This window comes from Octodon degus, unplaced genomic scaffold (assembly GCF_000260255.1).
Source record: "Octodon degus isolate 3935 unplaced genomic scaffold, OctDeg1.0 scaffold00069, whole genome shotgun sequence".
NCBI classification, from domain to species: Eukaryota; Metazoa; Chordata; class Mammalia; order Rodentia; family Octodontidae; genus Octodon; species Octodon degus.
The window spans coordinates 5,169,987-5,187,747 of record NW_004524645.1 but is presented as its reverse complement, the minus strand read 5'-3'; the positions used below and the strand labels follow the sequence as shown (position 1 = coordinate 5,187,747).

Genomic DNA, 17,761 nt, shown 5'->3' with positions numbered 1-17,761 from the left:
CATTCTCTTAATGAATGGAGGGATTTGTTCTAATAGTGTTTGTAAATAGGATATCATGTCTGCATCTTGTACAGCAAATAACCACTAGGAAGAGAGTATGCAATGTGTTAATTATTGAAACTGTCTTCCCAATTTGATTTGAAACTGTCTCATTGCTATTTGTGTCTCAATAAAATTATGGAAAAAATTTAAATAAATTTTAGCTTGTAGAAAATTGGCATTTTAATTTGGGCATGATGACATGTACCTGTAATCCCAACATTCTGTGAGGTTGAGGCAGGAGGATTGCGAATTTGAACCTAGCCTGGACAATCTAGCAATTTATTGAGGCCCTATCTCAAAAAAATGGGGTGGTGGGATACCTGCGTGTAGCTCAGTGGAATGGCCCAGGGTTCAATCTCTAGTATCACAAAAAGAAACAGAAAAATTAACAAAGAAGCAGACAAAAATTGTATTTTAAAGAAAGATCCTTTACATGCTCATAGTAGCATGCCTGTAGCATATCGCAGCACTCTAGGAGGCTGAGGCAGGAGACTCTTAAGTGTGATCCTAAGGGCAGTTTAGTGACTTAGCAAAGACCCTGTCTCAAAATAAAATACAAAAGGGGCTGGGGAATTAGCTTATTGTGAATGCCCTGGATTCAGTCTCCAGTAGGAGAAGAGAAGAAAGGAAAGGAGAGGAGAGGAGAGGAGAGATGGAGAGATGGAGAAACAGAGATGAGGTATATCGGAGGTATATGAATCATGCTCAGTCGTAGCCTCAATTATAGAATCATAGACTCTGAGTCATGCTCAATCACAGGCACCCTTTCTTACTGCTTTGCAAAGCATTACAGAACAGTTTTCAGTGTGGTAGAGATAAAGCAACTTTTGGCTTGCTATCATGACTGTGTCCAACTTTGTGAGGCTTTCTGAAGTGAAGACAGGAAATCATGGGGGGAGCGATGAGATGACAAAAGCCTGTGACTATTATTGCTCAGGCCTCTTTTGCTTTCAAGATGGATATATTTTCTTGAGAATGGTTGGAAACAAGACAGTACTAAGAAGAGACAGCGTGACTGGATTTAGAAATCTTTTTTCTTTTCCTCTCTATTCACTTCTCAGGTGGGAACTCCTTTCAGGAAGACATTCCCTTTGGATAACTTTAATAAAGTAGAAGTGAGCCAATGTGCAGATCCCTCACAATAGCTTCAGTGAACAGGATAATGAGAGTGCATGTGTGTACACCTTGGGAAATGGTGTCTTTTCTATCACTGACATCTCCTGGAAAATTAAAAATAAACATCAGGATAATTATTGGGCACACTCATTTGTATACATTTTCAATACAATTTTCTTACCCTGTCCACCCCTAAAACATAGGCTGGATTTCAATGTTCTCTTTTATCAACGAGATTTGGGATATTTAGACCAAAAGTAGACTTTCCTGGAAGACAATGCCTTTCTTGATGTTTGCTCACAGCAAATTTAATTTCCTTGAGGAGACTATACTAGTAGACAGTGGAGAGCTAAGAAGAGAATCAGTGAGGGGAAGAAGCTCACTTTTTCCCCACTGCTAAGAACAACCACTGCCTTGCTTTAGCACAGCCTTGAGTGGGAGAGGGTTTCCTGATGTTCCTATTGAGGCTGAATTTTCAGCAGTAAGATTACACCCCAATGTAATAAGGAAGCTGAAAAGATGAATGGCTCTAAGGGCCACATGGGGGCAAAATACATGGGTATCCATGGTCCCATGATGGAATGAAGATGTGCTGCCTCCTTCTGAATGTTTGTGCCACCCCAGCATTTCAAAAGCTGGGGACAACTTAGAGAAGGGCCCCTCCACCAACCCTGTGTGAGCAGAATACTGAGATTGAATCCCCTTAGCTTAATGGGATGGGCCTTTGGATTGAGATATAATTTCATTTTGAGGAAGGATACAATTTATCTCTTACATGCAGTAAAAGTCACCAGCTACTTGCCACCAATATCTGTGGCCAATATACCAACGGTAAACTGGAATATATGCTCCAATCCAGATTATTCAGCTTCCTTACCCTCCAATATCCCCCATCAAGGTTTCTCACAGAATTGAAAATTCAGGAGCTATGTGGCAGCACTGTTGTGTCACAATGTGATGGCTGGCGAGGCTTTTGGGGGGCATGGTTTCAAAGTGTGGACTTAAAATGGCACCGTTCTGATTATGTCCCCAAGCTATGAGCATGTGAATTTGATCAGCAGGGAAGTAATTATGGATGTCATGCCTCTGCATATTTCCACTCGCCAGTGGGAGATGGCATCTATATATATATATAGAGAGAGCATGGTTCAGTGCCACAGTCCCCAAAGCATGCTGCAAGCACAACAGTGTAAACATGCGGATTGGATTTATACTGATTCAAATGTACTACAGTGAGCATACGCTTGAATTACGATGTGTGTCAGTCCTGAAAAAGCACTGACTGCTTTTACTACAAAGGGAAAAAGTGCTTAGGAAATTCATTAGCTAGGGCCTAACATACACGTTTATTTATAGTCATGTCTTATGAGGCATTTAAAATAAGATGTTCTGCTTTAATTAAAGTGTGATGAGTAAATGAGAAGATGTTAAATATAATGTCTGGCACTAGGGACTGCCTAGGCTTTCTGGTCTGGGGCCTATTGCCAAGAGCTGGTGTTGCGCTTCTATTCATCCTCCTCCTTCCCAAGCGAAGTATAAAAGCATTCCGATTCATGCATCTCCCCTTGTTCTCCCTCTGATCACCTCTTCAAGTCTTTCCTTCTAACTTTGGCTCTTTTTCTTTCACACTTTGCCCCAGCTTTGCACCCGAGGTTTTATCCCTGTGGGTTTTATCCTTCCTTCTAAAGAAACATCTCTGCCAAGGTCATCAGCCACGTCTTGATAGTCAAACTCAATAAGCATTTTTTAAATTTAATTTGTTTTTTCTCAGTGTTTCATACCATCAATCAACCAACTTCTTAAGATGCGATTTCCCTTTCTTTTCTTCTGCAGTGAAGGATTTATTCTGCAGATCTGAGTTGTATAAGCCCTGGACATTCTATAAGGCTGGGCTCCTGGGATAACCTCCAAAGTTTGGCATATCTTACCTAACAGAGTGCAATATTGTTGACCTGAGACCTTGGGGCAAGCCAAGTGTTATGCTAACACTGTGATTTATGGAGAGAAACTTGGATTTCATGCTATCAGTCTGACCTCTGGAGAGGCTGGAGTCTGACTAACGAGTCATCCACATCAGCAGACAGGTGGGCAGATGGACTCATCAACAAAAACTTTGAACACCAAGGCTGGGTTGAGCTTTCCTGGTGGGAATACTTGCTGAGATTTATTACCAATGGCTTTTGGGAGAATTAAGAGTTACCATATGACTCTACTGGGGAAAGAAAATTATACGCTTGTGCCTGATCTTTCTTGGATTCTGCACTAGGTGCTTCTAGTATTGTGAACAACAGCTTATAGAGTTCTATGCAAACTTCTAGGGAATCACTGAATGTGAGCATGGCCTCAGAGACCCCCAGCAACAGTTATCTTCCCAGTTCAGTTAAAAAAAAATCAAAAAAAAAATCATCATCTGGCTACCACTTGTCATGCCACACAGTGTGCATAGAATAAATGAGCAAGACATTTTTTACCTCTTAAGGAATGCCCCGACTGCTTTGGGAGGAAGCTGGGAAAAGGAGCCAGGCACAAAAGACAGGTCTTTTCTATGGAATGTGATATGCATTCATCTGACAAATATTGGTGTTGGTTTTATTGATTAATCTCTTTGCCTATTTTATGCCAGAATAGAAGATATTTAAGTATAGGGAAAAAGCCACATTCATCTTTATATCCCCAGGGTCTAGGTACTTCAGTGTTTTGTTTTGTTAAGTCATTGCAAACAACATACATACCCAGTTTAACCAATGTTTTCAACTTACACTTTTGGTAGTATCAATCCCTTGATACAACTGAATTTTTCCTGTCTTCCACCTTTCATCCTCACTCTTGGTCTCTTCCCAGGCCAGCACATTGTTACTATTTTTCACAAACACTCGAAGTTTCCCCACTTTGTCTCCTGCCAGCCGGTAATCAAAGAGCAAGCAGAAGTTGCTTTGGGGCTGCAGGTTGGGGAGGAGAAGTTTCAATCGGCCAATGTCCTTCCTGTGCCCTGCCAAGGCCGGAACTGCCATGTAATAGCCAACAGCTTTAAGAGAAGAAAAATATGCAGTTAATAAGGCCACTATGAAGGATTTGGCTTTTATATATGAAATAGCTATAAAAATAAACAATAGTGTCCCCTAGGGAAAGCTGAAGTCCTTTACATTTTGAACACAGGAAAAGAAATCTTCATGCTAAAATGGATTTTAGGGATTACACAGTTGAAATCTTTTGCCATACAGAAAAGGAAATTGAAGGTCAGCGAAACAGAGGAATTTGCCCACATTAACAAAGCTTGGTAGTAGCAGATATGGGGTAAGAATTTAATTAAATGGGCGTTTAGTACTGCAGGTAATTTTCAGCTAATAGAGACTTGTATTTCAGAACTTTAGTTCCACCTGGATTGTTGGAAATGTGTATTACAGTTCCCCACTGAGCCAATGCTATGTCCAATGGCCAGCTTGTCAGGTGGGCCCATAAAGTGGTGTTTAAGCTACAACACCCCTGATTTGCCCTAATGGTTTCATGAAGCTCAACTACACTGTTCAATGTATCACACTGAGTTCTGATTTAGGATGCCAAGAATATATTTCTTTCTATGCCTGCAAGTCTCCTAGGAATCTTTTAACCTATGGCAGTAGACTTTTGTTCATCTCCAGTCTTTTGATTGTGGGTTTGATGAACTTGAACAAGAATTACAGAGTAGGGTCTGAGGAAGTGGAGAAGAAGGTGGAATTCCTATAAAAGCTGGGAGAATGACACTGGGGTTGGCGTGGAATCTTTTAGTGCAACTCCTGGAGACACTTGCAGAACCCAGGTAATACTGCCTTGGTTTTCATTGGACTCACACCCTGTCAGGTCTTCTTTGCCAGCTAGTAAGAGTTATTTGATTCAGCAAATTAAAATGCAAGATGCTCAGTGGGTTTTAAATTTCAGAATAACATTATATTCAAGATAAAAAGGGAGTCAAATACTGATTGACCTCATGTTTCTATTCTATATTTAACTCTGTAGGGGAAAAATACCTTAAAGACAGTGGAGGCATAAGAAGGGACAGTGTATAATTTGAGTGATGGAGAAGCTGAGGACCCAGGATTATTTGTGATTGTGTATTTGTAAATAGGAGACTTCCCGCTGATGGGACATTCCGTGTAACACTTTTCTGACTGTGTGAGCTGTCAAGATCCTGAGATTATATGTGGGTTCCCAGTGTGATACAGCTCTTTTAGACATAAATTAGAGAAGCTTTAGGAAGAAAGAAGGGGCTCAGCTTAATTATCAACAAGATAGTTTCTCCAAAGATGCATTGTCTCTGATCTGGTTAAATGTGCCCTGTGTTCATCCTGAATCTTTAGTTATAGTTCCATTTACACAACTGCTGGTGGGATGATGCAGCCCATCTAGTCCAGTCCCACCCTTTAAAAAAGGTTTTTTTTTGAGATATTGAAATTTTCTAATTGTACACAAAAATTGAAAAAGAGCTCAGAGGAGAGTTAATCCCAAGGAAGGATGTAGAGGAATCTTTTAACTGAAGGCTGATCCATATATATTCCCAAAGAAATAAGTTCATTGGCCAGGAACTGAAGTCCCTGAGGTGAGACGGTTGACCTTCATTGTCTAGCTGGCCTTCAGGAGAGAAGAATGCAATAAGCACTCCAAATGGATCTGCAAGCAGGACATTCTACCCAATGGAAAGCTTGAATCCATCAATAGTAGTGAAATAGGCATCAGAAGGGCAGTAAGTATACAGCTCAGATCTATGTTTGAGAAAAATGTGAGATCAGGGGGCCAGAAAGAGAACCTCCAGCTACTGAAGGGAAAGTTCAGTTCAGTCCAGGAGTTCAGGTTCCACCTCAACCCTAGAACATACATGCTCTTAGCGATAATGTCAAAACAGCATGATGACACTCAAATCAATTTGATGCGTAAGGGAGGAGGTGATCCTACTACAACTCTCAGTTTAAAAGAGGTCGTGTTTCAAGTTTTGCTTCCCCTGAAAGAACAAAGCAAAAACTACTGAACACCACTGCTTGGTAAACTGGGCAAAACCAACAGCTTCCTTCTGCCAACACTCCTGAACTTTATATGACTCCATATAGCTTTCTCTCCTCAGAAGCAGGAAGAAGTTTGCTGCCACGCACTTTATGGGGACAGGTAGGTGGGTGAGGGATTACAGAGGGAATATGTGCTGGACCAAGTTCATTATCCATCAGGGGAGACCTTGGAAAGTCTAAAAGTTTCCAAAAATGACAACCCCTACCTTAAGAGTGATGGGCATAATAACCCTCTTCCCTGAAAAGCTTTCTTTCCCTTGGTCACACTACAGAATATGAAACAGTCAAATGTAGATACCATTGTCTCGATCAGCAGGATTCCAGTCAAAATCATCTTCTCTGTCTTGCTTCCAGTCACAGACCCCATGATCAAAGCTACAGTCAGCTGAGATATTGAAACCTGCTTTAAAAAGAGCACATTTGATGATCATGAAAAACATTAGAAATACAGCGAAAATTTGGAGCTTCAGAAGGAAATGTCCTATTTTAGTTGTAGAGTATAGATCAGTGGTGGTGAAGCTATGGCACATGTGGAGCAGCGGGCTGTTTGTGTCACTGAAAGGCCAAAGAAGTTCATCATCACTGGTGGAGGCCAAGGAAACATATATGCTCTTGGCACTAGTGTCAAACCAGATACCTTGTTTTGAGTTACATCTTTGAGGCCATTCTCAACAAATTGAGTTTTAATATTATAAAACAAAAATGAAAACAAAAAAAAATCTGTAAGTTAAAGAAAACCTAAATAATGGGCAAGACCTACCTGGGCAAATCAAAACAAAAAGTATAACCAATTGGTCATAAAATTTAGCCCAGAAAATAAATTCTCCTTTACATAAATAAACAAACTTGCCAGAACTTTCTAGATGATTTGTGGAATACAACGTTCCATGTAGTACATGACACATGATTATCAACATTATCGTAGTACATACTATTTTTTGTTTGGTGGATTGTATGATGTTTCGACACTTGGGGTCTTAGAGACCTGGGGAGAGACTTCCCCATCCATGACCAGCTAAGTTGAGGACATGTTTTCTCATAAGACCACCATGATCTTTATCTAATTCACATGCACTGTTACAGTTTGGATCGGAAATGACCCCCAATCATGCTACAGGATTGCTCACTACCCTGGTGCACAATTGGGAGGTGAGACCTACTAGGGAGACGTGAGTAACTGGGGGTGGGCTTGGACATACCTTTGAAAGGAATACGGGGACCCTGGCTCCATCCTCTCTTTCTTTCTGCTTCCTGGCCACCATAACTTGAGCAGCTTTGCACTGCCACCCACTACCCACCATGAGGCTCTGCGCCACCACAGTCCCAAAGTGATGGGGCCAAGTAATCATGGACTGACACTTCTGAAATTGTGAACAAAATAAACCTTTCTCTCTCTCTCTCTTTTTTTTTGGCCTTAAACATTTATTTAACTGATATGGATTTACATTTGTTTCTGAAGTGACTTCCATTCATTTTGATACATCTTTTTCCCATGATGATTTACAGGATCTTCAATATATATATTTGTAAATATTTGACTATTTGGGTATATACCTGCATGATACCTCAGCAATATCATTAAGCAAGAAAAACACTGAAGAGTAAAGACTAGACCCAATTATTAGGTACAGTGAAAATCTGTGACAAATATTTCTGAGGTAAGAAGGCACCACATACCTGTTTAACTAAGAAAACCACCCTTACAACACAAGGCAATTTTATTTTTACATAGGACCTAGAACACTTAAGCTGCCAATTAGGTACTGAATGGCAGAGCAACACCCCCAGTTTATGCCATAAATTTATAGAGAATAGGTTCCAACAAGTCAGATTCCTTTGCATTGGTCCTCACAAAGTGCGCTTCTCTGGGAGGGGCAGGCTGGCACTTCAGCTGAACCCAGGTACCTTTCTCTTTGTTTTTTTTCTTTTTCTGATCATTTTCCTTGACACGCTTCAGGAAGCTATCACGACTTTGTGAGTGTTTGACATGCTCTATATGTACAGTAATCCTCTTGGCAAGTATCTTGCCCTTAACTTGTTTGTTTACAACAATGCCAACAGCATGCTGGTAATGCTGTAGACTCTTGCCATTTTGCCATGGTAACATTTGTGAGGCAGTCATTTTTGCCCAGCACCTATTCCCTTGATGTCTACAATATCACCCTTTTGTAGATTTGCATGTATGTAGCCAAAGGAACAACTCCATGTTTTCTAAAAGGCTTGGAAAACATATCCCGGTTCCCCTCCTCTTGCCCTTTGTGTTAGTCATTTTGGCAAATTACTGGAAGATGGCAGTTCCACAAGTCTTTCCTCCATATAAGTTGATTACTTCAGGAATTTTGTCACAATGACAGAAAACTGTCTAACATACACAGTCAATATTCCCCCCACCCTAAGTCATCCCAATGCTAGGTATCAGGCAGTTGGGGGCAGCCCCTGCTCTCCAAGGCCTTCTGCAGTTATTTATCCTGGCCAGTCCAAAGCCACTTTCACCTCTCTGTATTGCCTTTCTTCCCACAGAAATTTCAGGAAAGGCTTTGGCCTAGGCTTTCCCTTCAGTCCTGCATCTACCTCTGACCACAACCTGATGCTTCTTCCTCTGGGGCCCTGTGTGTCATACAGTGCAGCCTTCTGTTGGGAAATGTAAGTACTAAATCCCTCTTTCAATGCCATTGGCCTTTCCATGTCGCTTAGTCATTTCCAACAATTAAAACTCCATGGATACAAATGGCACACTAAGTAACAAAATCTTTTCCTTTCTTTGCTTCAGAATTCCAACATTCTTGTTAGAAATTTTCCACCAGCATGTTGGATCAAATAAGTGGACATGCTGTGATTGCCTTCTTTAGATGTAGTTGAGAAAAATCATTTGAGTCAGCTCGTGTAGGCTAGAGACCTACAAATTGACAACCTGGTTTACTGCCCATTTTTGTAAAGTTTTATTGAAACACAGCTGTTCGGGTCTGGAGAGATGGCTCAGTGGTCTAAAGCACCTACCTGAAACAAGCTTGGCAAAGCACAGGGACCGCGGTTCAATCCCCCAGCACCACATGCCAGCCAGCCCCGCCCCCTGGTGGGCTGAGCTGGCCACACACACATACAATAAATAAATGTAATAAATAAAAATAAATAAATAATTTAAAAAAAAAAGAAACACAGCTGTTCATTCATCTCCACATTGGCTATGGCTGCCCTGGTGCTATAAGGGCAGAGCTGAGTAGGTGCCACAAACACCATGGGGCTCACAGAGCCTAAAACACTTACTGCCTGGCTTTCTCTAAAGAAATATTTTCTAACTCCTGGTGTAGATACGTAAAAAAAATAGCACTGCAAAAAAGGAATGATTGAGATAAATACTAAAATTGAATCTTGTGTCTTTTACTTATTTATGCTAATTAAGAAAGGCAAAAAATCAAAAGCAGTCAATTCTTCACTCATTTCAATATGCCAGATATTTTCAGAAACATTATGTTATTTGATTTTTCCTAAAAAAGTTTAGCATCAGCTGGGCATGGTGGCACACATCTATCATCCCAGCATTAGGGAGGCTGAAGAAGGAAGATTGCCCTGAGTTTGAGGCCAGCCTGAGCTACATAGTGAGACCTTGTCTCAAACAAACCAACACGAAAAGTTTATTATTGAACCCAATTTCAGGAAAGTTAAACTAACGCTCAGAAGTGATTTGTCCAACTTCTGCAGACACTGAGGGCTGGGACTAAACTTTTTTAAAATTAATTTTATTGAGAAACAAATAGCAATGAGACAGTTTCAAAATTGATTAGTAGGACAGTTTAAATAATTAATACATTGCATATTGTTGTCTTTGTAGTGGTTTTTCATAGTACAAGGTGCAGACATGGTATCCTGTCCAAACACTATTAGTACAAATCTTTCTTCTCATTCAATTAAGAGAAAGTAGCTGTATATCTATCCTAACTATTTTGTATATAGAGATACAAGATGGTTCTTCATTTGTATCGCTTTTTTTTTTTGTTTAGTTTTGTCAGAGATGGGTATTCCATTGCCATTTAAATATTGTAGGTGCGTGGATTCAGCAAAATAATCCAATATAGTCCAGTAGTCCATAATAGTAATGGGCTATTCATAGGACTGGCAATGTCAGAAGTTGTTGACTTGAGCTTTTCACAGCTCAGCATATGAATATGGCTTTACTTTTTATACTACATTTTTATACTTTCCTGCTGGATGTTTAAGACCAAGATAAAGCAAGACCTATATAATAGGAAATGTAACTTTTGTATCTGACAAGGTCAGTCAAACCCCCTCAGAGTTTACCCTGAAACCCTGTACTGCAGTTTATAGATCCTTTGTCAGTGTCAGCCATGTGGATGAGTCACGGCCATTGCCTGATCAATTTGCTGTCTGTGAAAGCCTGAGATAATGTTTTTTCTCCATGTGACTCTCCTTAGGAACACTCTACATCATCGATCACTTTCCTCTTTGGCCCCATAATCTCCTTGATCAGAAAATCTGGGACACAACTGAGTTACAGGATGTTACAGTACAGGTTCTCCTATGTCCTGAGTCCTCATTAACCTTGAAAGGCTAGGGCCAAAATGTTGGCTATCCTTGAAGCCCTTGTAAAAATATGTAATTGTTTATTCCTATTTTTGAATGTTTTTTTTCTTCACATTCTGTAGGGGTTTAAAGTTTAACATATCAATACTTGATGGAAAGTACCTGTTCCATGTTATGTCTAAGTTGTTTGATATTCAGACAGATAGTGAGGTTAAGCTCAACTGCCTATGTTACAGGGTAATAATATCATTAAGCTTCTCTTCTGGAGGGTTAACAACTTAAGTTTGCAGACCAAAAATTGGGACTAAACTTGAGTCTCAAGGTAGACTGGAATCTAGGACTGTCTGTTCTTTTTACACGTTAACTGAGCACAAACTACCCCTTTTCTTACTTTTCTTTCTCCTGCATTTCCCATTTTTGGTATGCTATCAAAGAGATTTTTAGTTCCAATTTTCAAATGAAAAATGACAGGCAATACTTGCGTCTAGTCTTCTATATTTTTATGAGTGCTTTCATAGTTTGAGAAATTGATGTTGCCATCTCTCAAGCAGTGGAACATCAATTTTTCAGTTGGTTTATGTGGTGGCACATTTATTGCGAACTCCCTCCTTTTTCACACACAATTAATGGGGCATGTAAAGAGAGATAAGAGGGTAGTACACAGCCTGCTGTTCCATAAAGAGGCAAAACTCAAGACTTTGGTCTCATTAGTGCACTAATTGATTAGATAGCACTTAATGGTCTGCAGAGCGCTTTCAAATCCTTTCTCTGGTTTAATCCATGTCAGCCTCGAGGCAGATACTGTTGGTTTCAGTACTATGTTCCCTGCAGCTGCACGGCTCTCTAGTGCAATTACAGCTCTAGGTGTGAAGGTGTTCTCTGGCTGCGGCATTCTTGGCCCGAGCCAGGTGTGCTAGAATGCTGATGATTTCTTTCCCTGGGGACTGCCCTCAAGCAGAGATGGACAGGAAGCAGTAGAGAGGTTCTTCTGTTTCCCCGCTTTTGGATGGGACCAGGAAGTGCTGAGATTGGATGTGAACATGAGTCAGACTGGAATCCAGGAGCTGTCTTGCTTTGTAGAAGGGCCAAGTGGGGTGCAGGTGCCCTTATCACAGTGGGGCTGTTACTGCTTTCACAGGAGGCCATGAGTGCTAGCAAATTAGCACCCTCAGGGCAGCTTTCAGTCAAGCTCAGATGGAGCTCGGTGTATGTGCTTTAGGTCCCTTATGCCTCCTGCAGGATTATTCTGAGCCTTGTGGGCTACACTGCCTTGCAAACTTCACACAGCAGAAATGTGCCTAATAACACACGTTTTTTGTTGCCTCCTTTTCTTCCCACCTCACTTCCCTGTGCCCATCCACTGTTTTCTGAGTCACTGCCTCCATCAGCCACTTGCACTCCAATTCTTCTCTTGGGGTCTGTTTCCAAGAACACAAGCCTAATATAGCACCTAGGAGAGGAGTATTGCTCCCATGTGTGGAAGCCATGGAGTAAGCAGGTCTAAGTGACTTGCTCAAGGCAAAGAGCAAGCAGGAGTGTCAAAGTGCACACTCAAGCTTTCTGTTTCGGACTGAGCACTTCAGGACACTGTATTCAAGGACTGTTGACATTGCAGGGCTGTGGTCATGGGCAAAATTTTCAACTTTATGTGTATCACTAAGAATCATGGAAGGAAAAGTAAAATGAAAACACAGTCGGTTTGGGGATTCAAAGAGGGCCCAAATAGTTCCTCATGGACACTTAGTGAGTGTGAAGTACTATCCACAGAGTCTGCCTCAGTTCTTTATGGTGTCAGGTGGGAGCGGCAGAGACAAGAAAATAGCCAGCATTGTACTATTGGTAGTAATCACACAAAGCCCTACTATTTTAATCCTGGTACCATGAATCATGATGTAATGACTTTCCCTTGGGCCTTTATGAATGTGGCAACAATTCAAAAACAATCACCTCATCCAATGAGGAAATGAAAGTGACATGGGACAGTGTAACACAGACTCATTTACCTTTGTATTCCGATTTGGAATTCAGCACTTTTCTTTGGACCAGATCCAGACCCAAATGATCTGCTTCGTTTACCTTAGGGGCTGATAAAGAACACTTGATCAGTTAAGAAAAACTTATAACCCCACATGCTCAGAAGGTATGAATCCAGTGATTGAACAAAGAAGCTTTATCGTGGATAGTAATCACTGTGAGTATTCTAGCAGTGTCCCTCTGCCATTTTCCAAATCGCTCACATTGGTTCCAGGGTCCCAATTTAGAACATCCTTTTTTTGGGACATTCTTTTAGTGAGCTAGCATCTACACTCCAGGCACATTCCTTCTCATCAATTTTCAGAGGTATATTTCCTGAGGACTTTCACTATCAAGGGAGCTAATGTCACTGTATACTATTTCTTTGATGGGGGAGGCTATGTCTACTTCTCCCTTGGTTTCTTCCAAATGGCATTTGTATGTATGGTCACCAGTTGGAGAGTCAAGAACAGACCTGACGAAATATTTGAGGGAGGAACAAATGCCAATGGGAAGGAAATGGAATTTCTGTGGTGGCATCCAGGCAGAGTCACCATGGAAACTGTTCAGAAGGGACTGAGACTTCTGGTGGGCTTTCAGATGAAAAGAGGGATTTGGTGCTTACCTTGTTCATGCAGAAAATTTAAGCCCTACTTTTTTAGCCCTTTTCTCCTTCTGGTTTTCTTTTTTTGCCTTTTAAAGGTAGAACCACACAATTTAGAAGTTCCATTTTTATAAACTTGGGACCAGTGACTTTGAGAGTTGAGAAGCTGGAGCCTGGCTGAGCCACACAGTGAGGGTCTGACTAGAGGTGCTTGGCAGCCAGACAACCGTGCTTGCAGGACCAGCAAGCTTCCCATGTTGGCAGTGGAAAAGCGGGAGCCTGCACCAACCACAGAGCCCCCAGGTAAGGGAATAGGACTTGCCCTGCTTGTTTCCCTCAGCAGTAGCTTTGGTTTGGTACTTTTGCAAGGTGTTCATCTTTAGACCCCACGCAGATAGACCCCTACTTCTTAGCATTTAAGGCCCAACCCACTTCACTCAAAGCATGAAACTCTTGGGTCTTCTTCCATTTGTCAGGAGGAATCCCAATTTATTCTTCATGAAATATATAAAACAGCAAACATGATACTCACAGAACACATCTCCTCGGAGGCTTCGCTCCTGTTCCACATCATTCTTCAAGGCTTTCTCTTCTCTTTTCTCTTCCTCAAGCCTTTCTTTAATTTTTTCTTTCTTCCATTTTTTATGTCCAGGAGGGTTTCCACTCCTGTAAAGACTCTCTTCATAGCTGAAGGGCTTTGAGGTAGCCTGAGGGGCACGCGTCCCACTGGGTCTTGGGGTGACATTTTTCATTTTTATCTTTCTTTTCATACTGTTTTTGTGAGCAAGCAACTTTTTTATCCTGTCTTTGATGGTCCCAGGTGCTCTGAGGACTTCCCTCACAGAATTTTCTGGGATAACTAAAACAAAAAATAAGTAATTTAGAAGTACCCATAATTAGTAGGGTAATTAGGTCACTGGTAAACAATGGAACACATTGGAAGAGCTCAAAGTTCTTGCTTTCAGAATCAACCCATAAAAGGTTCCACCATGTGAGATCTTAGGACAAACTATGTTTGCTTCAGTTTTGAGCAGTTCTAACGCTATGGCGCTTACCTTCACTACTTTTTGTTAAAGGATACACTTCATTTTGCTTCGGAAACTAGTGAAATACCTGCTACTACCCAATTAGGCTACAGATCTTGGAGGAATGGATTTTTTTCAGGATCCTCTAATATTTCTGCTTTCATGTTGGTCCCAATCCTGATATTGTCCAAGGAGCCCCTAGGAATCTGTTGAAATGTGATAGTCAAAGAATATAGCCAGACAGCATTAACCTGAGTCAAATAAGTGCCAGTAATGTGACATTTATGACTTACAAACACAGTGACTTCTAGTTTACTGTACAGAAATATAATTTCCTTTCTTCCCTTCCTCCTCCCCTTAAATGCTTAAAACTCAACCACTATTTAAACCTAAATAATTTTATTCATTGAATTTTTTAATAAAGCCTTCTATATTTACTGTTTTATGTCCACTTCCTCTTTGTAGCCATGAAATTAAGTTGCTTTTAAACACACACATCTAGATTGGCTCTTTTCATCTTGTAGTGAGCCAGTGACTCTTGGGTGCAGGTAACAGTGTAGAAGAACTCCTGGTAGAAAAATGTCATTTGCCTCAATATTCTAGTTGTGTAGATGGAACAACTAAGTAATGGTAAGTGACTTGAACAAGGTCATTGAGAAGCTGGGGGTAGAGCTAGGGCTGAGAGGAAAGTATGTGAATGGCTCTTTTCCTGATTCTCTTGTATTCCTTTATTCTCTTGCTTTAAGGACGACTTTGTTGTAGACTGATTCAAATTCCTCAAAATCTATGGTCCAAAGATCTATGTCCTTCTTCCAGGCATATACATGATAATTAAGAATATCTAATGGATGTGGAAAAGTAACTGATTTAAAAAATTTAAAACACTGATATAGGGGCCGGGGAGATGGCTCAGTAGAATAAGCACTTGCCTGGCAAGCACAAGGGCCTGAGTTCAATCCCTGGTTCTGTGCAATAAATAAATAAATAAATAAATAAATAAATAAAATAAAACACTGATCTTTAAAATCTAATATATTGCCAAAAAATAAAATAAAATCTAATATGATGCCCTTTTGTAAAACATTTAGGTATGAGCTTGCCTAACACTCAACAGAGGATTTAAAAACACCTAAGTCAATGCACTCAATTATCCCACTGGATATAGTTTAGAATTCAGAGGAAATTGAGGGAAGGAAGCAGCATCATTTTTGATGCATAGAGTAATACTATAAAAATTGGGTTGGGATTTTATTAAGATTTTTTTCTTGGCAATGTTTTAATCTCTTCTCCTGCTTCATCCCTTCTTTGTCCTTTGCCAATGCATTCTGTACTAAAGTAGTAGAAAACTAAACAAGAGACATTAACAATATTTTGGATAATCAAAAGAGAAAAAGAAAATGGCTTGAAACTATGTACACTCTTAATGAGTACATCACTTTGACCCCCATCTGAGGGCTTGTAGGACAAAGTGCAGCTTTGCTATTCTCAATGAAATGTCCCAGTTATTTATCACTGTGACAACCTGTACTCGTAGATACAAAATCAAGCCTCACTAACAGGAGGAATTTTCCTGACCTTCACGTGGTCTGCGTTAGCTCCTTTGCTAGAGGTTGCACATGGAGCTTTGATTGTAGTGTGCTGGTCACACACCGCCCTTCCTCTAGAGGCCCCACTGTGGAATTCTGTCCGTGATTCTCTAAATGTTTTCTCAGGGCCCAGCATGAAAAATCAACAGGAAACACCTATTCCCTGAAAATTTGCTGTGTGCAATCAGTAACATAAAACTGAGGACCTTTAATAAATAATGAGGAGAGGGTTTCAGCCCACACCAGGCAATGCTAAACATCTGCTTTTGGTTTTTCACTTTGAAGTTTCAAATTTTCCTCTTGAAAAAAGAAAAAAAATCAAAACATCATAACCTTTGTATCAATAACTTCATTCCCTTTGTATGCAAAGAGGAATCCAAAGCCAAACAAAGATAAAACTGCAGTCTAAGGATATGCTTAATTGGATTTGGTTGTATCTGGGTACCATTGTTTCAAACTTGGCGTCACTGATGACTGTTTTCTCTCGAAGTTCTTAATTACTGCATCCTCTCTTTGGGATAAAATATGTGGGAGGAAGCTGCCATAGAAGAGTCTTTGGTATGTTTGAGAACTCAGACACACAAACAGGGAATGCCAAAATGTTTAGGTCATGGGCCAGTCTTGTGACTGAAGTTGACAATGCCTTTTGGGAGGGAATAGAGATTTTTCTTTCTTTTCTTTTCTTTTTCTTTTTTTTTCTTATTTTTTTTTTTCGGAACCGGGGATTGAACTCAGACCCTTGTGCTTGCCAGGGAAGCGCTTATTCCACTGAGCCATCTCTCCCGTCCCCAAGATTTTTCTAAATGTTCACTCTGTTGCCAACATTTACCTATGTGAAAATCTTAATTTTAACTCCATAGCTTTGGGATAGATTTTATTAATGGAGATCACTATTAAGTGAGACTATCTTTCCCAAGAGGAATAGGACTTTGACATTCATTCACCTGTGCTTAGCCCATCAGACGAACCCCTATCATCTGCCAGGAAAAGTGTCCTCCCAGTCTGAGCTGTGGCCTCAACCCTGGGAGGACTGGCAACCACGGTGGGAAGCTACTGCACTGTGGGACCCAGGGAAGGTCAGGAGGGAACAAAAGCTGCGCCTGGAGAGTTGGCCTTGGAGGTGGCCAGAAACCTTCTCCATCATGGCGTGAACACACCTCTCATGCGCTTGAGCACTCAATCCTGGATTTGACTCCTCACTCCCATTTTTTGCCCATATGTCATCAAACTAGTCCCTCACGTCTCTTAGCATCAATCTCCCCATTTACAAAAGCAGGGTAAGAATGGTGAGGTTTAATGACCTAATATGGACCATTTACTAACAGAGGTACTGTCAACATACTCAGCATGGCTTTGCTATTCTTTTTTAGAAATCACCACCAAAATATTAAAAATCTTTTACTGAGTTAAAAATAAAATTCCCAAAGCTGGGCACGGTGGAACATGTCTGGAATCCCAGCACTTGGGAGGCTGAGACAGGAAGATCATGGTGAGTTTGAGACCAGCCTAGACTACAAAGTGAGCTCAAGGGCAGCCTGAACTTCACAGAGAGACTCTGTTTCAAACAGACCAAAAAATGAAAAAAAAAAAAATTCCCAGGCCCTACCTGTAAATTTCTAGTAGAGACTCATTAAATAGGATGGCCTGGCTGTACCCAACCCATCTTCTTAAATAAGCTCTATATACAATGCCAAGTGCACTAGCAATTACTAAGTTGTTCTGCAGTGGGAACAGTTGTTAGATTTGTTTTTGTTTTTTTTAAAAGACCTTTGCCATCACTACTCCAATACTAGTGCATGCTTA

The 17,761-nt window shown here is 40.7% G+C and overlaps 1 protein-coding gene across 1 annotated transcript in view; it reads right to left on the bottom strand.

Moving 5' to 3' along the window:
- Egfl6 (EGF like domain multiple 6) overlaps positions 1 to 17,761 on the bottom strand; it is a 64,170-nt gene that overhangs the window by 3,667 nt on the left and 42,742 nt on the right. Inside the window, exons 8-11 of the mRNA XM_012515544.2 lie at positions 13,880 to 14,206; positions 12,734 to 12,814; positions 6,490 to 6,591; positions 3,918 to 4,183 (exon numbers count right to left, since the gene is read on the bottom strand). Coding sequence (XP_012370998.1) covers positions 3,918 to 4,183; positions 6,490 to 6,591; positions 12,734 to 12,814; positions 13,880 to 14,206 — 776 coding nt within the window. The remainder of the gene's footprint in view (positions 1 to 3,917; positions 4,184 to 6,489; positions 6,592 to 12,733; positions 12,815 to 13,879; positions 14,207 to 17,761) is intronic.